Below are 26933 nucleotides of genomic sequence, written 5' to 3'. Positions count from 1 at the left end.
GCCCGAACCATTCTTTCCCTATCAAGCACCTATACAAGGACTGTGATCTCTTGAAGCAATTCTTGTCTAGAGGCTCCAACAAGGGAAGCATAGGAAGGAGCCTAGCTAGATGAAGTGTGCAATGTCACCCTCCTCTGCTCGGCCAAGTACCAGCAAGCATTGCACTGGTACCACAACCATTGAGTGTAGGGTCAGGCCTTCAATGTCAGGGACCTGGTGCTCCACCTTGTCCAGAGCAATTATAACCACCACAAGCTCTCTCCACCGTGGGAAGGACCATATGTCACCATAGAGGTGCTCCAATCAGGCGCCTATAGGCTCAAGTCCATCAACGATGAAGTCTTTGTCAATTCTTGGAACATCAAGTAGCTACATCGCTTTTACCCTTAATAAGCACACACTTTCTCTTATCAATTTTGCTTTCAAACTCCCCAACCTTTAGTGACACCCGACCCTAGCAACAGCAAGGGGTTGGGCCTCACTTAGGGGCTAATAAGAGCATACCTATCCAATAGACTTTCTCTATGCCTGACCCTTTCTCATGTTAAGACCTAGAAGCTAAGTTTGTGGAAACAAATGCTGAGTAAAACTGGTCAGACTACGAGAAACATATGCCTCGATAGCTATGGCATATTTGCTCACCAGTGTGATCAGAGTTTTTTTTCTACACCCTAAGCTTTTGGGCCTTAGCCATAAAAAGAGTTGGTACATGTTTAAGAGTCTATCCACCTGGCAAACTTTCTTTGTGCCTGACCCTCTCTCACGTTGAGACCTAGAAGCTAGGGTTGTGGAAACGAACGCTGAGTAAAATTGGTTGGACTGCAAGCAACCTACGCCTAGGTGGCTATGGCATTTTTGCTCACCAGCATAATCAAAGTTTGTTCACCCGCACCCTAGGCTTTATGGCCTTAATGATAGAAGGGGTCAGAATGCACTAACCTTTTTATATGAAAAGGGGAGAAGGGCTAAAAATCTATTAGGCCATAACAAAATTTAAGAGCTTGTCCACTTATTATAAGTTCACCCCATGGCTCATCTACCTAACTAAATTGTTGGGGGGTGATCTCATCCTCTATCTCTAGAGGAAAGCTCGATGTCAGTGGGTCACACAAGTCGATCGGATGGCTTGGCTGCTGCCGAGAGATGGGTAAGGAGCAGTAGGATGCCCTATGTAGGTTATTCCAACTCCACCATGAACGACGGACCAGGATTCCACTCAAACATATCTAGTAAGAGCTCCCTAAACCTGTTACTCGTATCGTCTAGGTAAATCCTATGCCAATGGGTCACCCAAGCCGATCGGACGGCTCGAAACCGCTACCGAGAGACGGATCACCCTTAATTTACGTATGTTTTCTCTTATTAATTTTGCTATCGAGCCCCCCAACCCCGGCAATGGTAGGGGTCGGGCCTCACTCAGGGGCTAGCAAGAGTGTCTATTCAGTAGACATTCTCTGTGCCCGACCCTTTATCGCATTAAAAAACTAAAGGCAAGGTGTGCGAAAACAAACATTGAGTAAAACTGGTCAGACCATAAGAAACCTATGCCCTAGCTGCTATGACATTTTTGCTCACCAGCGTGATCAGAGTTTTTGTTCGCATACTCCGAGCTTTAGCCTCCACCTTCCCAAGAAGGGTTTGGAGGGGCCTACCTATGGAATCTCCACTAGGGAGAGGCCAGCAGGTTGCCCAAGTCAATCGGACGGCTTGAGCCACTACCGAGAGACAGGTAGGGAGCAACAGGATGTCCCATGTGTGATAGAACCACCTAATTTATACAAGATCAAGTATGGCTATCCCCGCTAACACATTGACATGCGTATACTTTCACTTATATAAACCCGGTAGTCTGCCGAGTTTCACGAAGGACCTCGGTAAATCAACATCACAACCAAGATCACGTGATTAAGCAAATACACATCACATACACAGAGTTGCAGCGAAGATAATATTGCAAATGGGTTCACAAATAATATTACAAGTTTGGGGTTTCAAAACCAATTAGTGAAAACAACATAGCTTTCAAATAATTACATTAATATAGGTTCCAAATACATTGCTAGCATAAGTGACATTCTCAGATAAAAGCAAATAGATGAGAAATAATATAGAGTCATTGAGCCCACCGGTGGTTAGCCACCATCTTTAGCAGGCCAAGAACTTCACCTACAACAAGGTGGGATAAACCCTAAGTACTCAAATGTACTCAGCTAGACTTACCCGTCATAAACTAGAAATAAATTGACTCCAAGGATTATGCAAGGCTTTATAAGTGGAGGTAGCTTGGCAACATTTTGCATAAAAAGCGATTAACTCAATTATACAATTATACTTCGGTCATCAAGTTAATTGCATCTATTCATTCTAGATTAGCAACTATCCTGTGCCAAACATGTAGTATATTATTTTAAGAGCATACAATAGTAACCATAGCAGGTATAATAATTCCATGTTTATCCAAACCATCATATTCCATAATACAATTACTACGATGTTGGGGGTAGCCAAGTTTCTCACTATCCTGGAGAGACGGTGATTCAAACCGATTTCAACCAGCTGGGAATTTATTCCTAACACAAACCCAGGCATACCACACGAAGGCAGCCTTAGGTCACTTTTGGTACAACTCAAGTACACATTTCATGGGTTCACCCCGCGCTGCACAATTAGGGACAACCAACTGCTAGGACGTTCAGGCCCAGCCTACCCTTGGGCTCATGTTTGGCTCCACGCACATCCTTACTACCATCTAGAGTGCACACTCTTATAGAGCAGGGCCCGGCCTAAGTTGAGCTGCTCAGCTTTGTGGTTAGAATGAGTTATTCGGCCAGCTAAGTGATAGGCATGCATTCAATCTTGTCAAAAGTGCCAACAACGGTATGGTCCTTAATTGGCACAGACGGAATCATATGAGTCAACCTACGCATAGACTCTGCCCGGCCTCGATTTACATTACCCCATGGTTCTTTTCCCATGATAGCAAATATAGCCAACCGTGCTTCGGTATTCACCTATATCTCACAGGTGACAGGAAATCACTCGACTTCTATCGGTCTAAGCATGGCTAAGCAGATATTCGATCCTAGACCTACATAGGGTTAAAGGTATATTTCTGGACAAGGAAATTATATGCATCAAGTGGTTCCAATCAACTCTTATAATCTAATGCATCAATCATAAAGGACTCGAGTAATATTTTGTAAAGCACTGGGAGACTTAGAATGCTCTGGGGCTTGCCTAGAATCCAACACTAGGTCAGTGTTTGTTAGATGACACTCGCTTGGCGAGTATCTCACATCCTAGCACTTGTCAAGTCCTTCCATCTTTGGGATAGGTCCACCATACACCGTCTTTGGGTTTGGCTCCAACATCACGTCCTTCACGCGATTCATCTAGCATACCTAGATGAGATGCAAGATGCAAGTGCATGAATATGAAGAATGGTAATATGAGATGCATCACATAATATCATTCAAGGCAAACATAAGATCATGCAAGACATAGGCACCTAGAGTTATTTAACTAAACATCACACAACCTATTATAGAGGGATAGCAAGCATATTAGGCATGGCACACAAGTGAACTTAAGTTCAGATATTTCACCCATGCATTGATCAAGAACTAACCAACATGTTTAGCCAAAACAAGAGCAAGCTAAAGCAATCACTTAGCACATGTATAGAAATCTGGATAGCGGCACAGTAGTCACTTGTTTTATTTATAACTGGAGATCCAGGCATCCAAATAAGGTGATCCTAGACTTTCTAGAAAGATTATTACATTATCTAAAACATGTTTATTATCATCACAAGGTGATTCCTCAATTAACAAGGTCAATCAAGCACAATTGGGCACCTCTGTCCAGACTTGGACAGATTCTGCCATGCAACTTCACAAGCTTATAACTGGAGATTTAGACCGCCAAAAGGAGTGATATTTAACAATCTAGAAATCTCATGAAAAGCACTACACTTCTTCTATTATATCTAAGACATGATTCAAAGCTTAGCTAAGTCAAACAAGACAATCATTCAGATCTGTACAAAGAGCATGCAAAATCTGACAATGAACTTACAAAATCTATAGATCCTAAATTATCAGGCCTATGGTCATGAAATTGTAACACAAGCAATATTATGAAATTATCTACAACTTTGGTATTCACTACAACCACAGCAAACATCATTTCCACCACGAAAATAATTGCACAAGATAAACTGCACATGCAGCCCAAACAGCAGTGGTACAGAAAATTGATAGGAATTCCAGAGAAGCATAACTAGAGTTCTAGACTTCCAACAAACATGAATCATAACTTTTTGAAAAGATTATGAAGTTACCTACAACTTTCTTATTATACTATTAAGATGGTTATATATATAACAAGGTCAATCAATCCAATGAATGAATCTCTCTCCAAAACATGGACAGAATCTGACATGCAATTTTAGACAGATATAACTAGAGTTCCACATGTCCAATAAATGTGGTTATAGACTTTTTAGAAAGCTTAGAAAATTCTAAACAACTTTGTTATAAACACATAGAGATAATTATACTATTAAAAAGGACCCACAGTACCAATAAGGCAATCCTGTTTGGGTTTATGCAGAAACAACCACAGAGATTTAAGCAACTATAACTCAAGATCTACTTAACCAAAAATCATGATATTTAGCTTTTTGAAAATCTTACGAAAAGTACTACAACTCATGTATTATCATAAACCGATTGACGCATTTTCTTGACCTTTGCTCAACATGAACCATTCATGACTTTTGTTGTAGATTTCAATTAGAGTCATTTGGGCAAGGTAGCAAGGTTCGGTTGACGATCTATAATTCCATTCACTTAATAAAGCAATCCAAGAAAGATTATAACTTATCATTTCATGTGACTTTTTGATTCCAAACTTCACAAAGCTTTTCCAATCATCCATGTGGATGGAAATTGATGTGAGGCACATGAAAGAAGCACCTTCAACATTACCTAGGTATATATCTGAAAAGGGCCAATATGCAAACAAAGGCATGTTGCTCAAGTTTAAGTTGGAGCTCGCTCTTGTAGATTTGATCTTGACACCTTCATCACCACTTAACATGTCATGTTTGAGCTCAAACCCATTTCTTAATGGGTGACAAACACCTGGGGTGTTACACCATGTAGGTCACACCAACTCCATCACGAATGACGGACCCAGACCCCACATGGACATATCTGGTAAGAGCTCCCCGAACCCATCACCTGAGCAATCGAGGTAACTTTACCAACCCCCACATTACTTTTCCAATACATGAGCATTCATTCATCCATTCTCATGCATGAATTCATATATTCATTCATACATTCATCCATACATTCATCTCATACATCCAAGCATTGCATATGCAATTATTGCATCACAACACTTCGTGTTGCATCACAAAGCGGTAGTCGTCTCATTCGACATGAGCGGTGACCGACCGAGGTTCAAAGGCTGGCCCGCAAAGGGCTTGAGGCTGCCTCATGTCAAACAGAGCCAGGGAGAAAAATGGAGGTGAGCCCCAGCGACCCTTGCCTAACCCCGCTCAGAAGCGAACAGGGGCATCTCAACCTTTCTCATTCGATCCTAACCTTGAGCCAAGCCCATAGAATCTCCATCAAGGAGAGGCCAGCGGGCAACCTGAGTCACTCTCCAAAGCGACACAGGCATCTGCCAGGTGGCAGGTTAAGGAGTAGTAGAATGCCACATGAGGGCTACGCCAACTCCGTCAGCAAATGATGGACCTAGATTCTGCTCCAACATGCCCATTAGCGAGCTCGCCGAGCGTGACACTTGAGCCATCGAGGCAAGTGTCGTTAGCTTATTCCCTCTGGCTATGAAAACCACGGATAGGGTAACACATGAAATTCAGCCAACCCCTACTGAGCCCAACAGATCTCAAGGGCTTGAGCCACTTGACCCTAGCTTAGGAATCCAACTGACCGGGGTTCGAAGGCTGACCCATGAAGGGCTCGAGGCTACCTCGCATTGAACAGAGCTAAGGGAGAAAACACAAATGAGCCTAGAGGCCTTCGCCCGACCCACTTAGAAGCAAACAGGGTCATCTTAACCTCCTTGTTTGATCCTAACCTCGAGCCATGCCACAAAATCTCCATCAAGGAGAGGCCAGCAGGCCACCTGAGTCACTCTTTGGAGCTACATAGGCATCTACCAGAAGGTGGGTTAAGGAGTAGTAGAATGCCACATGAGGGCTATGATGAACCTGTCATGAACGACGGACCCAGATTCTACTCAAACATGCTCGTTAGCAAGCTCATTGAGCGCGTCACTTGAGCCATTAAGGCAAGTGACGTTAGCTCAACCCCTTCAGTTGTGAAAACCACAGACGAGGTGATGATCACAATGACAAGCTGACCCTCGACCGGACCCCCGCTACGCATGGGTCTCAAGGAAAGTTGGACTCGCAAGGAGACCAAACATATGGTCGTAGAACGACCGACCCCCAAAGGGGTCAAAATCAGGGAAGGACCTTTTTTGACCCACCAAACCTCATGGCTATACCCTTGAGGGGTCTAATCTCAATGAAAGGGAATCATCGTCCCTAGGTCATGCCATGGGCGACAAAAGAAGGCCAAGGCCATCAGAGTCCTCCCACTTGGAAAAACCTCTGAAGGAGTTTTCTACTCCTCCGCAGGCTCGGGGGCTACTGTCGGGCACTAATACTAGGGTACCTGAAGAGGAGGAGCTAATGACCATCAAGATTGACTCATCCAAGCAGTCAAGAGCATGACTATAGCTCCAACCGACCCCCGGCATGCAAGCTCCACTTTGCCCAGCCTCTGGGAGAGGGCATCGCCTTGCTCGACATTTGGTTTTTGCGCTTTGCCTTGCCCAGCCTATGGGGGAGGACTCCACCTCTCCTGACCATTGGGTCTGCACTCCGCCTCGCCTGACCCTTGGGTCTATGCTCTGCCTCACCCGACCCTTAAGTCTACGCTCCACCTCGCTCAACCCCAAGGCCACGAGCTCCACCTCTCCTGACCCTTGGGTCTATGCTCCACCTCGCCTGACCCTTAGGTCTGTGCGCTGCCTCACCCAACCCTTGGGTCTACACTCTGCTTCGCTCGACCCTTGGGTCTATGTTCCGCCTTGCCTGACCCTTAGGTCTATGCTCCGCCTCACCTGGCCCTTGGGTCTGTGCTTTGCCTTGCCCGACCTTGAGGCCATAGGCTCTACCTTGCTTGACCCTTGGGTGTGCGCTCCACCTTGCCTAACCCTTAGGTCTACACTCTACCTCGCCCGACCCTTGGGTCTACGCTCCACCTCGCTCGATAGAGACCAATACCATCGCCAACCACTCTAGGTCCAAGCGTATGGGTCTAAGTTAAAGCTCTGACACCAGGGAAGAGACTGGCACACTCTGATGTAACCCGTGGCCTTGATAGGCCATACCGAAGGATTCACATAAAGAACAGTGTTGGGCGTACCAGTGTTGTTCTGCCTATCCCTCATACAAACACTAACGGGCGCATCAGTTCACCATGACATTCGCTAGGACAGAGTGGAGCGCCATGACCGGCATATAACGCCTGTGCATGGTGCCAGTGACAAATAGGACCATGACACAAAGCCATCTCTATTGACATCTACAAGGTCAACAGGACTCGCATCAAGGAGAAGAAGGACTGGATGATCTTGAAGGCCTTCGTCTCTCTCTCTCGTGTTCTTCTTTTTCCTCCACTGTAACCCGTGCTTTCCCTTGGCCTATAAATAGGAAAATAGGGCATCCCATGAGGGGCATCGCAACACATCGGATTGATTCAAGCCAGATCTGAACAAACCCATTGAACCCCAAACACATGGCTGAGTAGCAACCGAGCTTCCTCAGCACCCGTTTACTCATTTCACTAGAGACTTGGGACATGTCCCTCTCTCGCTCGTTTATAACCCCTACTATGAACTTTTAGTGCTAGTAACATGAGCGACAACAACAAACTAGACGTAGAGACATTCTGCCCGAACCAGTATAAACCTCGTGTCCTCTAAGCACACCATCTAAGCAAAACGTGTAATATTAGAAATTTACTCATTGGTGGCTACTCAAAACACAGACAACGGGCATCGGAGTACCCATTGTTTTCAATATCTCGAACACTTGTCCATTTTTTTCATTTTTTTTCTTTCTTTCTTTTTTATGAAAAACTTTTGCATAGCCCAATGCTTCTTTTCTACAACAAGTGACAAGCCATTCTAGCCATTCTAAAGGTATCCCTCCCAACCACTATAAATAGCGTCGGCTCTACGATAATGAAGCCAAAGGTCCAAATTGAGCCAACCTGCTCTGATACCACTTATGGAGGACCATGACGCCTAAGAGGGGGGTGAATTAGGCAACTTAAAACTCTAACTCTAAACTATGGCCTCTTTTCTATCCTTAGCAAAAACCTATACAAAAGATAAACTATCTAGATGTGTAACTACAATTTAGCTAGTGTGTTGCTATCTGTATCGCAAAAAGGAGTTATGCAACCTAGGTCCCAAACCTATCAACTAGCCTATCACTAAGCTAGGAAAGTAAAGCACAAACCAAGATTGCAATGTAAATGTGGAAGCTAAAGAGTAAGGTAGAGACATGCAAATTCCCGCCGATGACTCTGGTATTTTTACCGAGGTATCGAGAAGCGCACAAGTTTCTTCCTAGTCCTCATTGGAGCCCCTTGTAAGGAATCCCTCACAAGGGCCAAGCTCCCGGTCGGGTAACTCCATGGATAGCCCTGGGCCTTTCCCACGTGCAAGTGGGTCTCCGATGTGCCTTCCGGTAAGCCTCTCCTAGATCGCTCTCCACCGTCTTCCCATATCAAGCTTCTAGCTAAACCACCGTGGGCCTTGTTCCCTTTGGTATATGGCGGTGACCACACCACAAATACGGTTTGTGTGATCTCACAAGACTACAAGCCCCTCCGATGTACAACAATGGTGCGTGCAAGCACCAAGTGGTAAGAGGTGTGCAAACCTCATTAAACACTAGGCCTAAACCTAGAGCAAGCGCATAAGCGGTGGTCTAATTAACCTAAGCACTTCATAAAGCACCTACACTAGTCACCTAATGAATCACTAAGTACTATGCAAGTGGAGATCACTAAAATGGTGTATCAACACCCTTGGTGTGTTTCCTCAACTCTCCACTACTGAAATGGCTAGTTGGGGGTCTATTTATAAGCCCCATGGAGAAAGTAGCCATTGGGGATGAAACCCAGCTTTCTGCTACTGACCTGACGCTGCTGTTGTCTTGACTAGATGCATCCAGTCGTCCCGACTATTAGAGCACGCACATTGATCGAACTCTGGACCGAGTCTAGTTTCATTCAATCGGACGTGTCCAGTCGCACTAGCGCCGCTCTAGAACCTCTCTAGACTCGATCGAACGCTACACTTTGTGTGTCCGATCATCTAGTGCCACTACGTCTAGTCCTCACTGAGTTGTTGTCATGATGATGAACAGTGAAGTTCGTGCATCTGGTCACTACCTCGCTCAACGTCCAATCGCAGCTGCTGATGCCTGCTGTTGCCAAGCAACAGATCGGATGCATCTGGTCCCACTACTAGAAATGTGCTAATCAATGACGATTCCCTCGTGACGATTACCAAATTCATCACAGAATGCTAGCATTCTATGACGAAATTTGCTGGTTCGTCATCAATCACAAGTGACGGAGGTTTGGCAATAAGAATAATGACGAAAAGGAAAAGATCGTCATACAATAACAAAAACTAAATCGTCATTGATTGTTTGGCTCTTGTTGCACCTCGAGGACATGGCGTCGTGGTCCCACCATCGGGTCCCACTTCGAGGACGTGGCTATGCGGACCCACCTTCGGGTCCCAACCTCGATGACATGGCGATGCGGTCCCACCAGCTGGGCGTGCCGGTGAACACGTGGCGCCCGGGCCCATGGTTGAGGTCAACCAGCTGCCTGCCCCTCCCTTTATTTTTTTTGCAAAAAAATTGCTCCTCCCTGAGTTCGAACCCGCGACCTCCCTAGTGAACAGGTATTAGCCTTACCACTGGAACACACGCGCTTTTAAGATTGTAAGATACATTTTTTCCTTTTGTGCTGAGTAAATGTCGATGACATGGCGTGCGGTCCCACCAGCGGTACACGGCGGCGAACACGTGGTTCTGCTGGCCCACGGCCCAGCTCGACCAGCAGCATTCCCCTCCTTTTTATTTGCGCAAAAAAGGAGGCCGCAACAGGGTTCGAACCTAGAACCTCACGGTTAACAGGTAGGTGTCTTACCACCGGAACGCACAGCCATTCATGTCTACAGCATACATGTTTTCCTTTTATCTAGTCATTATGTGATACTTTGTTTTTTTTATGGATTGGTTTAATGGGCCCGTACACATGCATCATGGCTGATTGCGAGGACGTCGTACCTGGCGGCCGATCGCGTATACGTCCCTGGCGGCCAATCGCGAGGGCGTCCGTGGTCCTATACCCAGTGTCGAGGCATCCCCGGCGACTTATCAGCGCCGTGCTAGCGAGCAGAGCGGCACCGGGCAGCGGTGGCGCGCTTAGGACATAACAGCAGCATCGGTGAGCAGCTGCAGATCGGCGCCGGGGCAGCGGCAGCACGCATGGGGCAGAGCAGCACCGTCGGCGAGCAGAGCTGCGCGTGGCGCATGAGCAGAGGATCGCCAAGTACAAGGTTTGATTTGTATTCAATTTTTTTCTAAATATAAGCATGTCTTTGATATGTTTTAAATTTTGTTGAATTTATTACTGGAATTTAAGGATTGAGTACAAGGTTTATTGTACTGTCAAAACAGATGGATAGAAGCTGGATTTTTGGGGCACCATTCACACCTGCATATGTGAAAGGAGTTGAAGAGTTCATGCAATTTGTTAGTGAAAGATACCCCGAAGACAGCCAGATACTTTGCCCGTGCAGTAGATGTCTAAATCAAAAAATGCAGTCTCAGCATGATGCAAGTGACCATATACACATTTATGGAATGTCAGCTACGTACACCAGGTGGATTCATCATGGGGAGTCGGCGGATACTGAAGTGGTTGATAATTTGGAGCAGCAGGTCGAAGGAAGGGATCATGACTTTGGGATACATGTGGATGTGGCCGATGATGACTATGATGAGGATCACGGAGTACCAGAGATGATAGGAGAGCTGTATGCTGCGGCAGAGGCAGAGGGACAACAACCAATGTTTGCAAGAGTCCTTGAGGATGCGAAGAAGTCACTTAGCCTGGGATCTAGGCACTCAAAATTCTCTTTTCTGGTGAGGATGTTGTATATCAAGTCTCGTTATCGAATTGGGAATACAGCATTTTCCGTGATGATCAAGTTGTTGTCAGAAGGATACCCTCAGAGTGAGTTGCCAAAATCATATGATGAGGCCAAGAAATATCTTAGAGAATTGGGTCTTGGCTGTGAAAACATCCATGTGTGCCCGAACAATTGTGTGTTGTTTCGGAAGAGGTATGCTAAAGACAATGTGTGTCCAGTATGCAAGGCATCTAGATGGCAAGATGAATCTGGGACCAAGAGGGTTCCACACAAGGTATTGAGGCATTTTCCACTTTTGCCAAGGTTGAAAAGAATTTTTGCTTCAAAGCAAACTTCTGAGGAAACACAATGGCACCAGAAAAAGAGGACACCAGTCAACAATGTAATGAGCCATCCAGCTGATGGGGAAGCATGGAAGGATTTCGACAGGAGAGAAAAAACCTTTGCATCCGACCCGAGGAACCTAAGGCTTGCCTTAGCTACCGATGGATTCAATCCATTTGGCAACATGAGTACCCAGTACAGTATGTGGCCAGTGCTTCTGACACCCCTGAATCTCCCACCATGGGAATGCGTGAATCCAGCAAACTGCTTTATGGCATTACTCATCCCAGGTCCAAAGTCTCCAGGAAAGGATTTTGATGTGTTCCTTGAGCCCCTAATTGAAGACCTGATCGATCTATGGAAGGGTGTCCGCACCTTCGATGCATGTACTGGTAAGAAGTTTGACCTTCGCGCTGCCGTGCTGTGGTGTATACATGATTATCCAGCGCTGAGCACGTTATCAGGGCGAACAACAAAAGGTTATTATGCATGTATTCATTGCGACAAGGATCCATTGTCTCGGGCAATAAGGAATAAGATATGTTACATTGGACACCGTCGTTACCTTTTTCAGGGACATGCATGGCGGAGAAGCTTGGCTTTTGATGGTAAGCGTGAAAACAAAGATGAGCCAGGCAAGTTCACTTTGGAGGAGGTCCTAGAGGAGCTAGAGAAGGTGAAAGATGTCAGGCCAGGGAAGCATCCTGACATTACTGGGAATAAAAGGAAGCGTAATGAGGGTCCAAGGATTTATAGCCGCAAAGTTGGGTTGTGGAGATTGCCATACTAGCAACATCTAAAGCTTCCACATAATCTCGATGTGATGCACATAGAGAAAAACATATGTGAAAACATTCTTGGCACATTACTCAATGTACAGGGCAAGACCAAGGACACAACCAATGCTAGGCTAGATTTGTATGATATGGGCATAAGACCTGAATTTCACTTGCAGCAGCATGGCAACTCAGTCATTGCTCCACCTGCTCCGTATGTCTTGGGGAAGGATCAGAAAATCGCGTTCTGCAAGTTTCTCAAAGGTATCAAGTTTCCTGATGGATATGCAGCTAACCTAGCAAGATACATAACTGCAGATGGTTCGAAGATCCAGGGAAAGCTGAAAACACATTCTTGCCACATACTCCTGCAAAGAATCATACCTACTGGCCTAAGAGGACTGGTGAGGAAGGATGTATATGAAGCAGTTGCAGAGATCGGGACCTTCTTCAGGGAACTATGCAGTAGAAATCTACGGATTGATGTTGTCAAACGGCTGAAACAAGAAATTCTATTGATCCTATGCAAGCTTGAGAAAATCTTTCCACCTGCCTTCTTTGATGTCATGGTGCACTTGGCCGTCCATCTTCCTGATGAGGCACTGCTTAGAGGACCTGTTCAGTATGGATGGATGTACCCAATAGAAAGGCGGCTAGGCACTTTGAAGAATTTTGTAAGCAACAGGGGTAGGCCGGAAGGATCAATTGCTAACGCATATATGGCAAGTGACACCTTGACTTTTTGTTCTAGGTATATGGAGGATATTGACACTAGATTTAATCGTGATGATGGTAGTGCTGGAGAGGTGCCATTGCCTGATGACATCTCTGTTTTTAAGCATGGTGTTACTCTTGTTGGATCTGATAGGAGGCAGTACATTGATGATGTTGTCCTGAATAAGTTAGTCTGGTATGTGCTAAATAATTGTGCCGAAGTTGAGGAATATGTGGAGTAAGTATCATTTAGATGTTTCGGTTTAAGTTTTTTTTAAAATTTTAAAATATTCTTATGACTAAACTTTGCCCTGCAGCTTGTACAGGGCCGATCTAGAGGAGCAAGGTGCATGTGATGTTGATAGAATGGTTGAAAAAGGATTTGCAAAGTGGTTTAAGTGCCATGTAAGTCACTACACATTGTGTTTGTAGGTTCAGTACATGAATTCGTATCCATATGTCTTTGCTGAACTGATTACTTTTGTTGCAACAGATTGCGAACAAACGCAAGGAGAATCCAGAATCGGTTAGCGAAGGACTGTGGGCACTGTCATGTGGCCCAGATCTGCGAGTTAAGACTTGTGCAGCTTGCAAGGTCAATGGAGTGCGGTATAGCACTGTGGATCATGAGAAGTTCCTTCTGACACAAAATAGTGGTGTACTGACTGAAGGTTCACATAATGGGAAAGACGTAGATTTTTATGGAGTCCTTAAAGAGGTAATTGAGTTGGAATATAACTCGAATCTACAAGTCCGTCGGACGGTGGTCCTATTTCGATGCGATTGGTTCAATCTAGAAGGCAAGACGAGAGGCCTTCGAGATGACGGACATTTCAAATCCATCAATGTGCAGTCATTATGGTACAAGACTGATCCTTTCATCTTAGTGACTCAATCGAAAAAGATATTTTACCTGCAAGACACATCTTTAGGTAAAGATTGGCGAGTTGTGCAGAAATTTGAACATAGGAATATTTATGATGTGTCTGAAAAAGATAAGGACAGTCATGATGTGCATCAGGATGAGTATGGTTCTGATACTGAACATGTAGTGCAAGCAGGTGCTGAAAATGAGGTCATGCAGAATATTCAAGGTGGAGAAGGCACTATAACTGAAGGAAATTTAGAACACCTTATAAAAAGCAAGAAGCAACCTATTATTCATGTAGATAGTGAGGATGAGGAGGAAGATGAGACAATAGAGCAGTACTGTAGTGATGGTGGCAATGAGAACAATGGTTACATGTCCCTAGACGATGAAGATGATGATCTCTAGTATGGACCTTGACGTACTGTTTTTATTTCTAGTATGGACCAGTGACATGTCCCACTATTGTTTTGGTTTTCCCAACATTTTTGTATTTATTTTGTTGGCAACAGAATGTTTTTTCAACCATTTAGGATCTGTTATTGCAACATGATTATCCTAAATTCTAGTATGGACCTATTCTTTTTTTGCCTTCTCTATTTTCATTTACATATGCACTGACTATTCAGAACATGCTTGCCAACATGCTTCTAGGATGGTACAGAGCTTAGTCTGTTCCTTGCAACCAAACATGTGCTGCGTTACAGCTTAGTCGAGCACATTGTAACACATTCAAATTCAGATGGTATAAGGAAGCATAGGTGGTTTCTTAACAATAGGAGCATCACATGCTGTTTTCATTAGCATAAACTTTCTAGTTTATCTTAGAACCATAAATATTAAAGTTCACAGCATATTAATAGTTTCAAAACAGCTCGAACAACATGCAGCACTGAACCGCATCCAAATGGTATAAGGAAGCATAGGTGGTTTCTTAACAATAGGAGCATCACATGCATGCGCAGGTTATCAGCATCAAATCTAGATCGTGGATCCTAGCTCCTAGGTGCTCAGCAGTAAACTCAATCAACAAGGTTGCTGGTCCAACTCTTAATGAACTAATTGGAACTGATAGCAAATTAACTAATTTTTCGTGGTTATAAACCTGGAGGATTATATACCACACAATCCACGGTGATGGCGCCGGCGCCGGCGCCCCCGTCGTCCTTGCCAGTCTCCTCGGTCTCCAACTCCACGTCCTCGGGCACGCCATCGACCACCTCGACGTGGATCCGGGCACGGGCGCGGGCGCCGAGCTCCTCCCGGACGGCGCGCGCCGCGGTGGCCTCGGGGGACTCGCGGGGCTGCATCTTGTCGGACAGCGGCCGCGGGGCGCGCTGCCGAACCGTGACGTCGGGAGCTCATGGCGGATTGGACGGAGGTTGTGGCTGGGGAGCACGAGACGGAATGAGGGGATTGAGGAAAGAACACGGGGATGGAGGGGGTATGGAAAAGAACGTTAACTGAATTTGGTTTAAGTAAAAGTGTGCTCGAGTACAACCGAACATACTTGAGTAGCGCAACGGTAAGGCTCTTTGAGATTCACCCCGAGCTCCCAGGTTCGAACCCTGTTGGAGCCAATTTTTTATTTGCCAACATTTTTTTCTTTTATTTGCCAACATTTTTTGTTTTATTTTTTTCTCTATGGTCCATTTTTTCGTAGATGTTTAATTAGTCTAATATTGCTTCTACTAAAAACAAAGTTTGAAATGATTTTGAGAAAAATGGGCATGCACTAATATTGCTTCTCACATATACCATTAGCACCAGTGAGCCATGTTCATGCTTGTACAAGATGTATACTACCACCTTGTCGAAATCATTTGAAATTTTTATGGGATGTTTATGGAGCCAAACTATGATGTTGTGTGCATCTATGCAATTTTCTGACCAAGTTTGCCTATTTCTGTCATTATTTGTTGGATTAGTGAAGCATAACTGTTAAAATACCTTAAACTAGCTAAAAAATTCTACAAACTTGCATGGACACCTCAATTTGGTGTACAATAATGAAAAAAAAGTTTCAACTAATTCTGAGGAAGTGGTCATGAACATCCTCACAAGGGGATACATGTCTCACATATGGCCTTGTCGCTAAGTGAGAGTTGTTCATGCTTGTACAAGATGTATACTACCACCTTGTCGAAATCATTTGAAATTTTTATGGAAAGTTTATGGAGCCAAACTATGATGTTGTGTGCATCTATGCAATTTTTTGACCAAGTTTGCCTATTTCTATCATTATTTGTTGGATTAGTGAAGCATAATTGTTAAAATACCTTAAACTAGCTAAAAAATTCTACAATCTTGCATGGACACCTCAATTTGGTGTACAATAATGAAAAAAAAGTTTCAACTAATTCTGAGAAAGTGGTCATGAACATCCTCACAAGGGGATACATGTCTCACATATGGCCTTGTCGCTAAGTGAGAGTTGTTCATGCTTGTACAAGATGTATACTACCACCTTGTCGTAATCATTTGAAATTTTTATGGGATGTTTATGGAGCCAAACTATGATGTTTTGTGCATCTGTGCGATTTTCTGACCAAGTTTTCCTATTATTGTATTTTTTTGTTGGACTAGTGAAGCATAATTGTTAAAACATGCTAAGATAGCTAAAAAATTCAAAAAACTTGCATAGACACCCCACTTTGGTGTATGATGTTGGCAAAAAAGTTTAAACTAATTTTGATAAAGTGGTCATGCACATCCTCGCAAAGGCATACATGTCTAACATATAACCTAATAACTAAGTGAGAGTTGTTCATGCTTGTACATGATGTATAGTACCACTTTGCCAAAACACATTTGAAACTTTTATGTCATGATCATTAAGCAATAATATAATAACTGAAACTCTGGCAACAAAATGTACATAGAAAAATAAAATAATAATAAACACAAAAAAGTTGGAAAAACCAAAATAAAATTGCCTACCCTCGGACGCGCCAAAAGAATTTCCCCGTGTCATACCGAAAAAAGCCGCCAAAAAGCCGCCATTTCCCCACTCCCTCATCACCCCTCGGCCATTCGTCCTCTTTTCCCCCTCATCCCCCACCCCTCCCCACCCACCCATTTCTCCAATCCCTAGCCGCACCGCCGGAACACAGCCACCGCCGCCGAGCTGCCTCGTCGCCCGCGAGCTGCGTCGTCACCGACATCCCCCTCTCCCTCGTCACCTCACCCCTCGGCCACTCGTCCTCTCTTCCTCCCTATTTCTCCAAACCCTAGCCGGACCGCCGGAACACAACCGCCGCCGCTGAGCAGCTCGGTCCCCCACGAGTTCCGTCGTCCCCGACATCCCCCCTCTCTCATCGCCCCATGGACCTATCTCGCCCCTTCCACCTCTTTCTCGGCCCAACCTAACCCTAACCACCGCCGAATTGTGTGTCATCGCCGCACTGGATCTGCTTCCCCGTCGAGTTGGGTTCACCGCACCGGGTCTTGTTCCCCTTTGACGACCACCGCCGACGAGCACCTGGTGGCAATGGTGGCAACAAGGGGTCAAGGTAGGAAGAGACCTGCAGAACAAGAACAAGGTAAGCGAGTCCTCTGTGCAATTACTAGTCTGCGTTCTTCAGCTTTTTATGAATGATTGTTTGATGTCTGTTACTGCTTTATTATTGTAGAATGTTTGTTGAATGATGTGCTGCCTGCTAGGCTATATCGCAAGTAATTAAAGATGTGCTTACTGTCAAAATACCAATGTCAGCTACATGTTATTGGAAGTAATCCCATGTTAGATTCTGGACTTCATTGACATGCTTATAAAACTAGTATATTGCCCATGCTATGAAGGGCACTAAGAACTTTTGGTACAAACAATCTCTTACTCCATACATTAATTTTATCATCCGGATCACTCTAAAATACAAAGAACAGCGGTGTCAAAATTTTATTCATCCCTTGTATGCATCTTATTCCACCATACATCTTGACAAAGATTAACAATACATTTTTTAAAGACTCCTTGTAAGAAAAATAAAAGAGAAGATAGGACAGGGATCGGACAACAGTGTTTAAACTCAGTGTGTGTGAAGATTTACCTGATTGGACTATGCCATCATCATCACTTTCATCACCTTTACCATTGACCTCTGATTCTGAACCTTTATCCTCTACCTCTGCGCTCTGCATGATTATCCTCTCCTTCACTCTCTGAACAAAGAGCTCATCATTATTACCTTACTTTTGAGATCAAAGAGCTGATCAAGTAACATTTGATTCTGCAAACATATCGACCCTTGTCAAATGCAAGCCAAAACAGTGTACTGTAAAAATATATAAACCACACAGTCAGGTTTTCTACCTTTTTGACCTGATATGCTTCAGAGATATCTCTAGGTTCTCCACCACACCGGGCACCCACGCCGCCAGCTGGGGAACAACAATGCAGGAAACAGATCTCTAAGGAATAAGGATAACATAGTAAGAAAAATCACATGATAAAAGATGCACCAAGGGTACAACTACTGCATACTGAATAAGATTACTGTTTACTAATGACCAATTTTATTTGATGAACTGATAGTATTTTTTAATGCTCAAACTTCTAACAGATTAAGACTGAACAATCGACAACTTTGATATTTTTAGAAGAACAAGAAATTCTGAAACACAATTTTATTTATTTTAGGTGCAGCTACATGTCCTAAATCCTAACCATACAGCACTTCATATTGATACATAAGTGTAGGTACGAATTCATTAGTAACAAAACATTCGAACACTCCGCATCATGAATCAGGGATCACTGTAGAAGAATATGCTTCCAATCTAAATGTATGACAACACAAACTGATTTTATATGGACTGCCAATTGTGCACCACTGAGATACATGAGGAAGACATTTCATGATTCATGGTATAAAATGGGCAAACAAATAAAACATACATGTTATTGGAAGTAATCCCATGTTAGATTCTGGACTTCATTGACATGCTTATAAAATTAGCCGACATGCTTGTGTAGTTGTGTGTTTGTGCTGCTAGAAGTTGAGCTCAGGGTAGGACATATTGTACTGTTCCATTAGAAATTTACACCAACCAGTTCAATGGAGACAAAAGCTAGGCTTACATAGCTCTAATTTGTGATGGACTACCTTCCTTCTCACCTGCATATCTTTATCCTTGCATAGCTCTAATTTAGTAGAGAACGCAATAGTTTTAACCAGTTACAGAACAGTTAACTACTAATGCTGCCAACTGGTATGAAGTCCATAAAGAAACGTTTTCTCCAAGTATTTCACTGAATAATAGGATCTAAGCTTCTGCTATTGATATTTGCTCATGAATCATTTGTCTATTAGCAAGTTCAGTTGATAAATCAACACATTTGATTATCCTTCTTTATTTATGGACTGTTCTTTGCATTATACTACAACAATTGTGGGAACTCATTTAGTCATATGCAGCTGCATAGGGTGGCCTTAGCACTAGACTTATTAAGCTTATTTCAGATTTATCTTGGCATTTATGTTTTAGGAAATCAAATTCTTAGCTATCACTAAAAATATATAATTGCATACTGGTTGCCCAACTATACTTGTGTAGGCATACTTGTTGCAGAGTTCCTGATAGGTATACTTGTGCAGGCATACCTGAACAGAAGGATAGAATCAGTAGTTAGAGAGGCAATGTGCAGGCATACTTGTTTAATATTTGAGAGAAAATAAAAGATATTATGATCTATGCCCGCTGAATCATTTAGTAGATTAGAACAAACTTATTTCTTGCTGGTTAGTGTACTGTCTCAGAAATATTAGCCATGAATTTGAATTAAGCACATCAACACATTGAGCCAATTTGTGTACATACTGAATGTTTCAGTTCACTTTGGTAGCTCTGAATTTTTTCTAGCCATATGCCTATACTGCATGTTTCATATTTCAGTTCCTGATCATTATCATTTATCAGCTCTTAGCTGTTACCTTTTACTTGTTGCCTATAACCTACCACCTCTTATCCCTTAGCTCTTCCGCAAGCACTACTAGCTCCTACCTCTTCTCTATCTAGCATCTATTATTACTACTCCTTTTTATTCTCTAATAGACACAATCTGCTTGTTCTTTTAAGAACCTCAAAAAACTGAATATGAGAGAAGGCGGGATGAACAAGTGGTGGAGAATCAGAAGGCGTTTGAAGCGTTCGGAATCCTAACAATATCTAGTGAACTTAGTAATTCTTTTCCTCAATCTGCTACAAAGAAGGGGAAAACCTCAGCAAACAAGAAAACAAGTAGTGAAGATTCGGATACATCGGAGTATCTCCTTGAAAATGATGATCAAGGAGATAGTGATGATGATGAAACTGAATTTGATGCGCAGCCACAACCCACTAAGGTGCTTCTTCTATCTTCAAATTACTAGATGGGGAATATTTGCATCGCATTTTAATGTTTTTAATCTGTTCTTTAATGTATGCCCTTGCTTTTTAGATACATATTCTTTCTTTCATACCTGTTCTTTAATATATGCTCTTGATTATTAATGCACATGACTTACTTTATTTTTTTCCACAGTCTCCTTCAGGGCCTAGACGGAAAGTCCTCGCTTCAAAGAAGAAGAAGACAGGTCCCAACATGGCGCCGGGAGTTAGGGTTAGTAAGAGAGTGAGGGCACTGGAAGGTTCACAGGTGCAACCCCCTAGGGCCCTATTCAGATCATCAAAAAGGCTTCAACTTTCAGCGAGAGATGGGTAGATTGAAGATGATCATACAGATGGTCATGATGAAATACCACAAAGGTCTTCTACAGGTGCACAGGAAGACAGTGGAGCTAGTGGTCAGGACATTACAGCTGCAGAGGAAGACGGTGGAGCTGGTTTTCAAGACATGACACTTGCTGAAGACAATGTAGCTGGAGAGGAAGGCACTGAAGGCAAGTTATTTTTTCTTTGTCATTGAAATAGGTCATCTTTTTTGCTGATTTCAATGAAACTAAAGCATTTAAATGCAAATTATATGTTGTAGCTCCTGCACTGAGAGCCCCAAGGAGACCCAGGCCACCCACCAAGGGATCTCAGCTAGACAGGATGACAAAAGCTATGGGAAGGAGAATGCCCATAGCTGTTGCTGAAGGAAAAAGAAGGCCTCATGAACCTGTTCAAGCAGCCAAGTTTGCATCTGAGGCTGGTGTCATCATTCGGGATAAGGTTCCTGTCCTACCTCATTGGAAATTATACAAGAACGACGATGAACATTACAACAATTTTGTGGGAAAGCTCTCTGTAAGTGCATTACTGTTTTTATGGTAAACTTGTATATCTGCTTAACCTGAATTGACTAACTAAATATGGAATTGTCAAATGACTAGGGGCGCTTGGCCATTAACACTAACGACAAGCCAATAGAGGATGCTTGCACCGATATGCTGCGCTCTGGGGTGCGACAAAGGCGTTATCGGCTCAAGAAGAAATACTTCAATGGTGTAAGTGCAAATGAGATTAGGACAACTTCTCCAGTTGAATGCATGACTGATGAACAGTGGAGGGAACTAGTTGCAAAGTGGTCTCATCCAAAGAACATGGTATGGGTATATTCTTTCTCAGTCAGTTTCTAGTGGATCTTATCATTTTTAACCTATGATCTCATCTCACATGTCATTCTCCTTTAGGAAACAAGTGAAAAGAACAAGACTAATCGCGGTAAAGTCAAGTATCATCAGACTACCGGCTCTCGCAGCTATGTGGCACACTTGCATGCATATGTAAGTAACTGATTCTCGACATAGCACTGACTTTGTATCATAAGACTGACAAAACTTTGCTGTAATTGATTCTCTATGAAACAGAAGCATGGGAGGAACAATGCAGAGCCCAGCACAGCGCAAGATGAAGAACTTGATGTGGTGGAGGCCTTCGAGACATGCCATACCAGCTCCAAACATGGTCTAAGTGAACCAGCAAGAGAAGCATTGGTAAGTCCCGACATCTGTTTCGGTGCGCCATTTTGTCCATTAATTGGATAGCATGTCCATTATTAAAATGCATCCTGTTTGGCGTATGTGTTCTACACTTTTGCTATGCTGTCCTGAAAGTCTGACATGGATACATTAAAATGATTTGTGATTGATTCAGGATTCTTTTTCTCTCAATTATATAGACTGCTGTGAAATTTATCTGCCTTCTCTTATTTACTGTGGTTGAGAAGATCAATAATAAATGGAAATCTGTTATTTGGGAGGTTGATATGTGAACCATTAAGTCCCCTGTAATTTTGCTCAAGTGCTCATGTTCACTGAATGAGAGAAAAAATACTAAGAACATGAAATTTCTATCTCTTTGCCCCAACCATTGCTCATTAAAGTATAAATTGTTTCTTCTGTACATTGCTATATCTAATTAAGCTGTTCCTTCATTATATGTATCTATCTTTCTACTCTGCCATCTTGGTTCAGTCTTTCTACAATATGCAAGTATCACTGTGCATATTATGTTGTCATCCGTTTAATGCTGAGCTGAAACATGAACTGAATATGCAATTATCACTGTTTAATGCTGACCTGAAACATGAACTGAATATGCAATTATCACTGTGCATATCTATCTTTCTACTCTGCCTGCCTGCTCACCTCAAATGCTGACCCCAAACATGAACTGAACATTTTAATTTACCTTACTTGACTGCAAATAAGATTCCATTTTGCTGATAACAAGCTGATAACAATCTGCAAATAAAATACATCTTGTGTGATATTTGCACCTCACTTTAATTCAATAAGTATGAACTAATGATGGCTCATTGTTGTTTCAGTCCAACATGGAAGCTTTGAGGGCAGCACCTGTTGCTGAAGGAGAGACAGTAGTATCCAGTGTGCAGGTTGTGTCACAGGCGCTCTACAAGAACAGCTCAAACAGTTTCCTGAAGAATGTTGGCATCAAACTAGTGGCATCCTCCAACTCAGCAGCATCAAAAGAAGAGCTTTGGGAACAACTAGCAGCTGAAGCTAAGGCTGCTGTACAAGAAGAAATCGATGAGCTCAAGAAGAGAACTGAAGAAGCTGAGGAAAAGATGGAGAGGACACAAAGGGAGATGGAGGATATGAAGAAGCTGGCAGAGGCAAACCAAAAGGCAATGGAGGAGAACAATGCGCTGCTCAAGCGTATCTTGTCCCTGAATTCTTCGAGATGAACCGTTGCCGCTGGTCTGTGCTACCAAGGCCTCTGTGTTGCTGCTGCTGGTGCTTGGCAAGGGGTCTGTGTTGCTGGCTGATTTTGTTTAGTCTAAAACCTATGTTGCTGGTGCTTGGTAACTTTATATTATTAGTTGTGATAATGTGAACTGAGATCAATCTAGAACCTGGAATGTGATGTCAAGTTAGTTATATATGAACTGAGTTTATTAGTGTTGAGTCAGTTGTATGGTGACTGGATTGCTGGATCTATTAAGTTATGGAAGCATTTGGTCATTTTAATATTATTTGCATTTTATAAAAAAAGTAGCATGTGCATCTGTGATGAAAATTCTGGGTTCTGTGATGATATTGCAATGTGATCAGTGACGAAAATTTTGTTTTCTGTCACCTTATCGTAATTTTAATCTGTGACGAAGATTCTGGGTTCTGTGATGAAAATGTAAACCACTCACAGGAAGCCACGTGGACTAATCATAGCGTGCCATGTGGCCCAAAAAAGTGCCGTGTGGACCCACCACATCACTAGACACGTCAGCTAGCCACGTCACCTGCCACATGGACGTGCCACGTGCGCAAGACACGTCAGCTGCCAGCGTGGCAAGCGCCGTTTGGTAACCTGACGGAGCAGCATGTTATGACGAAAACCTAGGTACATCAGTGACGAAAACTCTTCGTCATTGAATGATATCCATTCAGTGACGAAACAAGACATTTTGTCAAAGTTGTTGATCAATGACGCTCATTCCATGACGAATCTGTTTTCGTCACAAGTTCGTCATAGAAGAACTTTGGTGATGATTTTGGAGTCTTCCGTGACGAAAGGGGAGCGTCATTGATGAGCACTTCCCTAGTAGTGTCCTTATAAGGGTCGCATCCGATCACCTCTGTGAAGCTCATTTCTTCATGATCTTGCGTTTGGCTTGGTTCCTATCTTCGTGCTGGGACTTTGTGTAACAACCCAAAAAAAATCCACACACCAAAAATCCCAACTACAAATTTTTTTTCTTTAAAACCCTTGAGTGATGATGTGGCATGTAGGAAAACCCCTAGCCTTGCACTAACTAAACCTACATGACTTGCACAAGTATCTCACCTCATCACCTTGAATGTATTTTACCACGTAACATACATCAAGTTGCATTATATTCAACATGGTGAATTGGATTTTATTGGATTATGTATTGATTAATAAAAGCCACCAAATATTTAATTCTACAATAAATAATTATATTAACATGGAACCAATATCCCAAACATATACCATGACCAACACTTCTCACCATGGAACATTATACCATGGGTGCCACATGCTACTTTGATTTATATACACATGTGTTAAGCATAAAACAAAAATGGAAAAAGGAAAAGAAAAATAGAAAAGGAGAAAAGGGAGAAGAAAAGCCTTCAGCCGGCTCGGCCTGCTCGGTCCGCAACTGGCCCTACTCGCATGACCGAGTGACTGGCCTAGCAAGCCAGCCCGGCACGCTGCTCGCGCTCACGAGCCTTTCTGCTTCGCCACTATCGCTGCCAACCTAACCCCACGTGTTAGCCACCCCCGCCACAGTATCTTCTTCCTCCCCACGCTGGCACCTCTTCCGATCAAGTCCCGACCAAAATGATAGGCGTGGGCACAGGGTCACGCGAATCACCTGGCCCTATCTCCTTAGCGCCGTGCCCACGCAACCTTCGTGCCAACCACCCATGCCCACGATACCGTCCGATGCAATTGGTGCATCGTCAGTCGTCCGCCCTGTCCGCATGGATGGAGCTCGGACCTTGGGGCTATAAAGCGACACCAAAGCGCCCTAGGGAATTCCTCAGCCCACGCCGTCACCGCTCGGTGGCCCAACTACCTGCTCTGCATTGAGAGAAGAGGGCCGAGGAGCGAATTTGGAAGAGGGGAGGTGAGCAGGGAGCCCAGAGACGCCGATCACCAGAGCCGGAGCGCCACCCTAAACACCTACCCCGATGATGCGCCTCACCACCGAACGCCACCAGCACCACTCAGTGAGTCCTTTTGCTGAGACCTCCTCCTAGCCCTTGGACATCGTAGCAGAGCACGCGCATGCCATGCTCACGATGCCGCCATCATGGCGCGGCCACCACTTGCACACTTGGCCGCCTCGCCGGACTAGGAAGTAGCCGTAGCACCACCATGACGCCCAAAGGATAGTCACGTAGACCTAGACAATGATAGCCAGCCACAGCACCTTGGCCACGAGCACCGGACCTCGGTCGGAGCTCCGCTGTGCACCACCACCGCGCATAGACTCCACCGTGCCCTATGGTCGTCGTCGACGCTATACCCTATCATCCGCTAGCCGTCTGAAAGGAAACGGGGCACCAGGACCCCTGGAACAGTCCTAAGATGCCCTGCCGGCGACCCCCACCACCTTGAGCAACTGACCACTATGGCCAAAGCCCAAAGATGCCCTAGCCACCACCTTGACCCAACCACTATACTCATCGAGGCCTGGCGAAGCTTTTCCCCACCTCAATTGAACGCCAGCGCCGTTGAGGGAGCTCGCCGGTGAGCACACCACCAGAAGGAGCACGCCAGGGAAGGAAGCAGAGGAATCCTTCCTCGCCGGCCACACACGGCTGCACCCGGTGCACATGGACTAGGCCAGAGGGAAGAAGGGTGAACTCGGTCCACCAAAGACCCAGCCAATGGTCCATGGACCATGAACACAAGTCCACCGTCAGCCACACGGTGTGGGCTGAACTATGGATGAAGCCCAGTGGAGGCCCTTGGCTATGATGTGGCAGCACCATAGCATGCCATGTGGTGGGCCAAAGCCTAGCCCATATCCAGGCCCAACCGACCCAGTTTGGACCCGGCCTGTGTTGACCATTGACCGGTCAACGTTGATCGATTGACTGGCCCCACATGTCAGCGACATAGACACTCTAGACCCACTTGTCAGTAAGTGACATCATGCTGGTGTCATGACGACGTCACGCGGGTCCCACCTATCAGTAACAAACACAGCCAAGGTGACGTCATGATGATGTCACGGTGATGTCAGCTGCTGACGTCAGTAGCTCTGGCCCCACCTATTAGTGACCATGATCTGTTGACTATTGACCCGCCCATTAACTTGACATTGACTTTGACTGGACCCACAAGTCAGTGACCCAAGAGCCTCTGGCCCCACCTGTCAGAAACAATAACGTTGATGACATCATGCTGACATCAAGATGACATCAGCAGGACCCCACCTGTCAGCTCAGAATCAAGATGATGATGTCATGCTGATGTCACACTAGCATCAGCATGCCACGTGGACCAGTCACAGCGTGACACGTGTCAGCCCAGGATTAATTCAGCCTTTTCCATTTTCAGAGATAATTTAAACTTCGGAAATTCATAACTAATTCATACGACCTCAGAAAAATACGAAACCAGGACCAAAATTCATCTAAAATCAAACTTTATGCAATGAACCCATGTTTGAGTGCATTTGTCTCTTTTGAATTTTTATTGCTTCTTTGTGCTATTCTATAGACGTCGCTAACGCAACTATAATTCGATCGTATGTAGACTCGGAGGAGAACCAGACGGACGAGGATCGTGAGTACCGTGAGGAGTATGGAGACGACTACACTAAAGGTGCCACATCCCACCTAATCTCGTAGCACCTATTATGCATGGCTAATATAGGACTGCTATTGCTTTACTTTACTGTTATAATCATACTATGATAGGACTTGCATGGTAGTATGCTTACTTGATGGCCTTTACCTTGACGCAACCTTACCCCTGCATACCCTGCTATTAGGCTAGACACACGCTTACTGCTATCTTTCATTGCTTATAAT

The 26933-nt window shown here is 44.2% G+C and overlaps 1 protein-coding gene and 1 pseudogene across 1 annotated transcript; both read left to right on the top strand.

Annotated features, from left to right (window-relative positions):
* Positions 1 to 10624: 10624 nt before the first annotated feature.
* On the top strand, positions 10625 to 14382 carry LOC136460460 (uncharacterized). The gene is made up of 9 exons (XM_066460144.1): positions 10625 to 10688; positions 10782 to 11816; positions 11907 to 12139; positions 12191 to 12379; positions 12497 to 13026; positions 13144 to 13302; positions 13424 to 13511; positions 13600 to 13824; positions 13960 to 14382. Exons 1-9 carry the CDS (start codon positions 10625 to 10627, stop codon positions 14380 to 14382), a joined length of 2946 nt encoding a protein of 981 aa, XP_066316241.1.
* A 3082-nt stretch (positions 14383 to 17464) lies between these two features.
* Positions 17465 to 23107, top strand: LOC136460458 (uncharacterized; annotated as a pseudogene).
* Positions 23108 to 26933: the final 3826 nt, after the last annotated feature.

The sequence above is a fragment of the Miscanthus floridulus genome, chromosome 6 (assembly GCF_019320115.1).
Source record: "Miscanthus floridulus cultivar M001 chromosome 6, ASM1932011v1, whole genome shotgun sequence".
Taxonomy (NCBI): domain Eukaryota; kingdom Viridiplantae; phylum Streptophyta; class Magnoliopsida; order Poales; family Poaceae; genus Miscanthus; species Miscanthus floridulus.
Note: the sequence above shows the minus strand (reverse complement) of the source record. Positions and strands in the feature narration are given on the sequence as shown.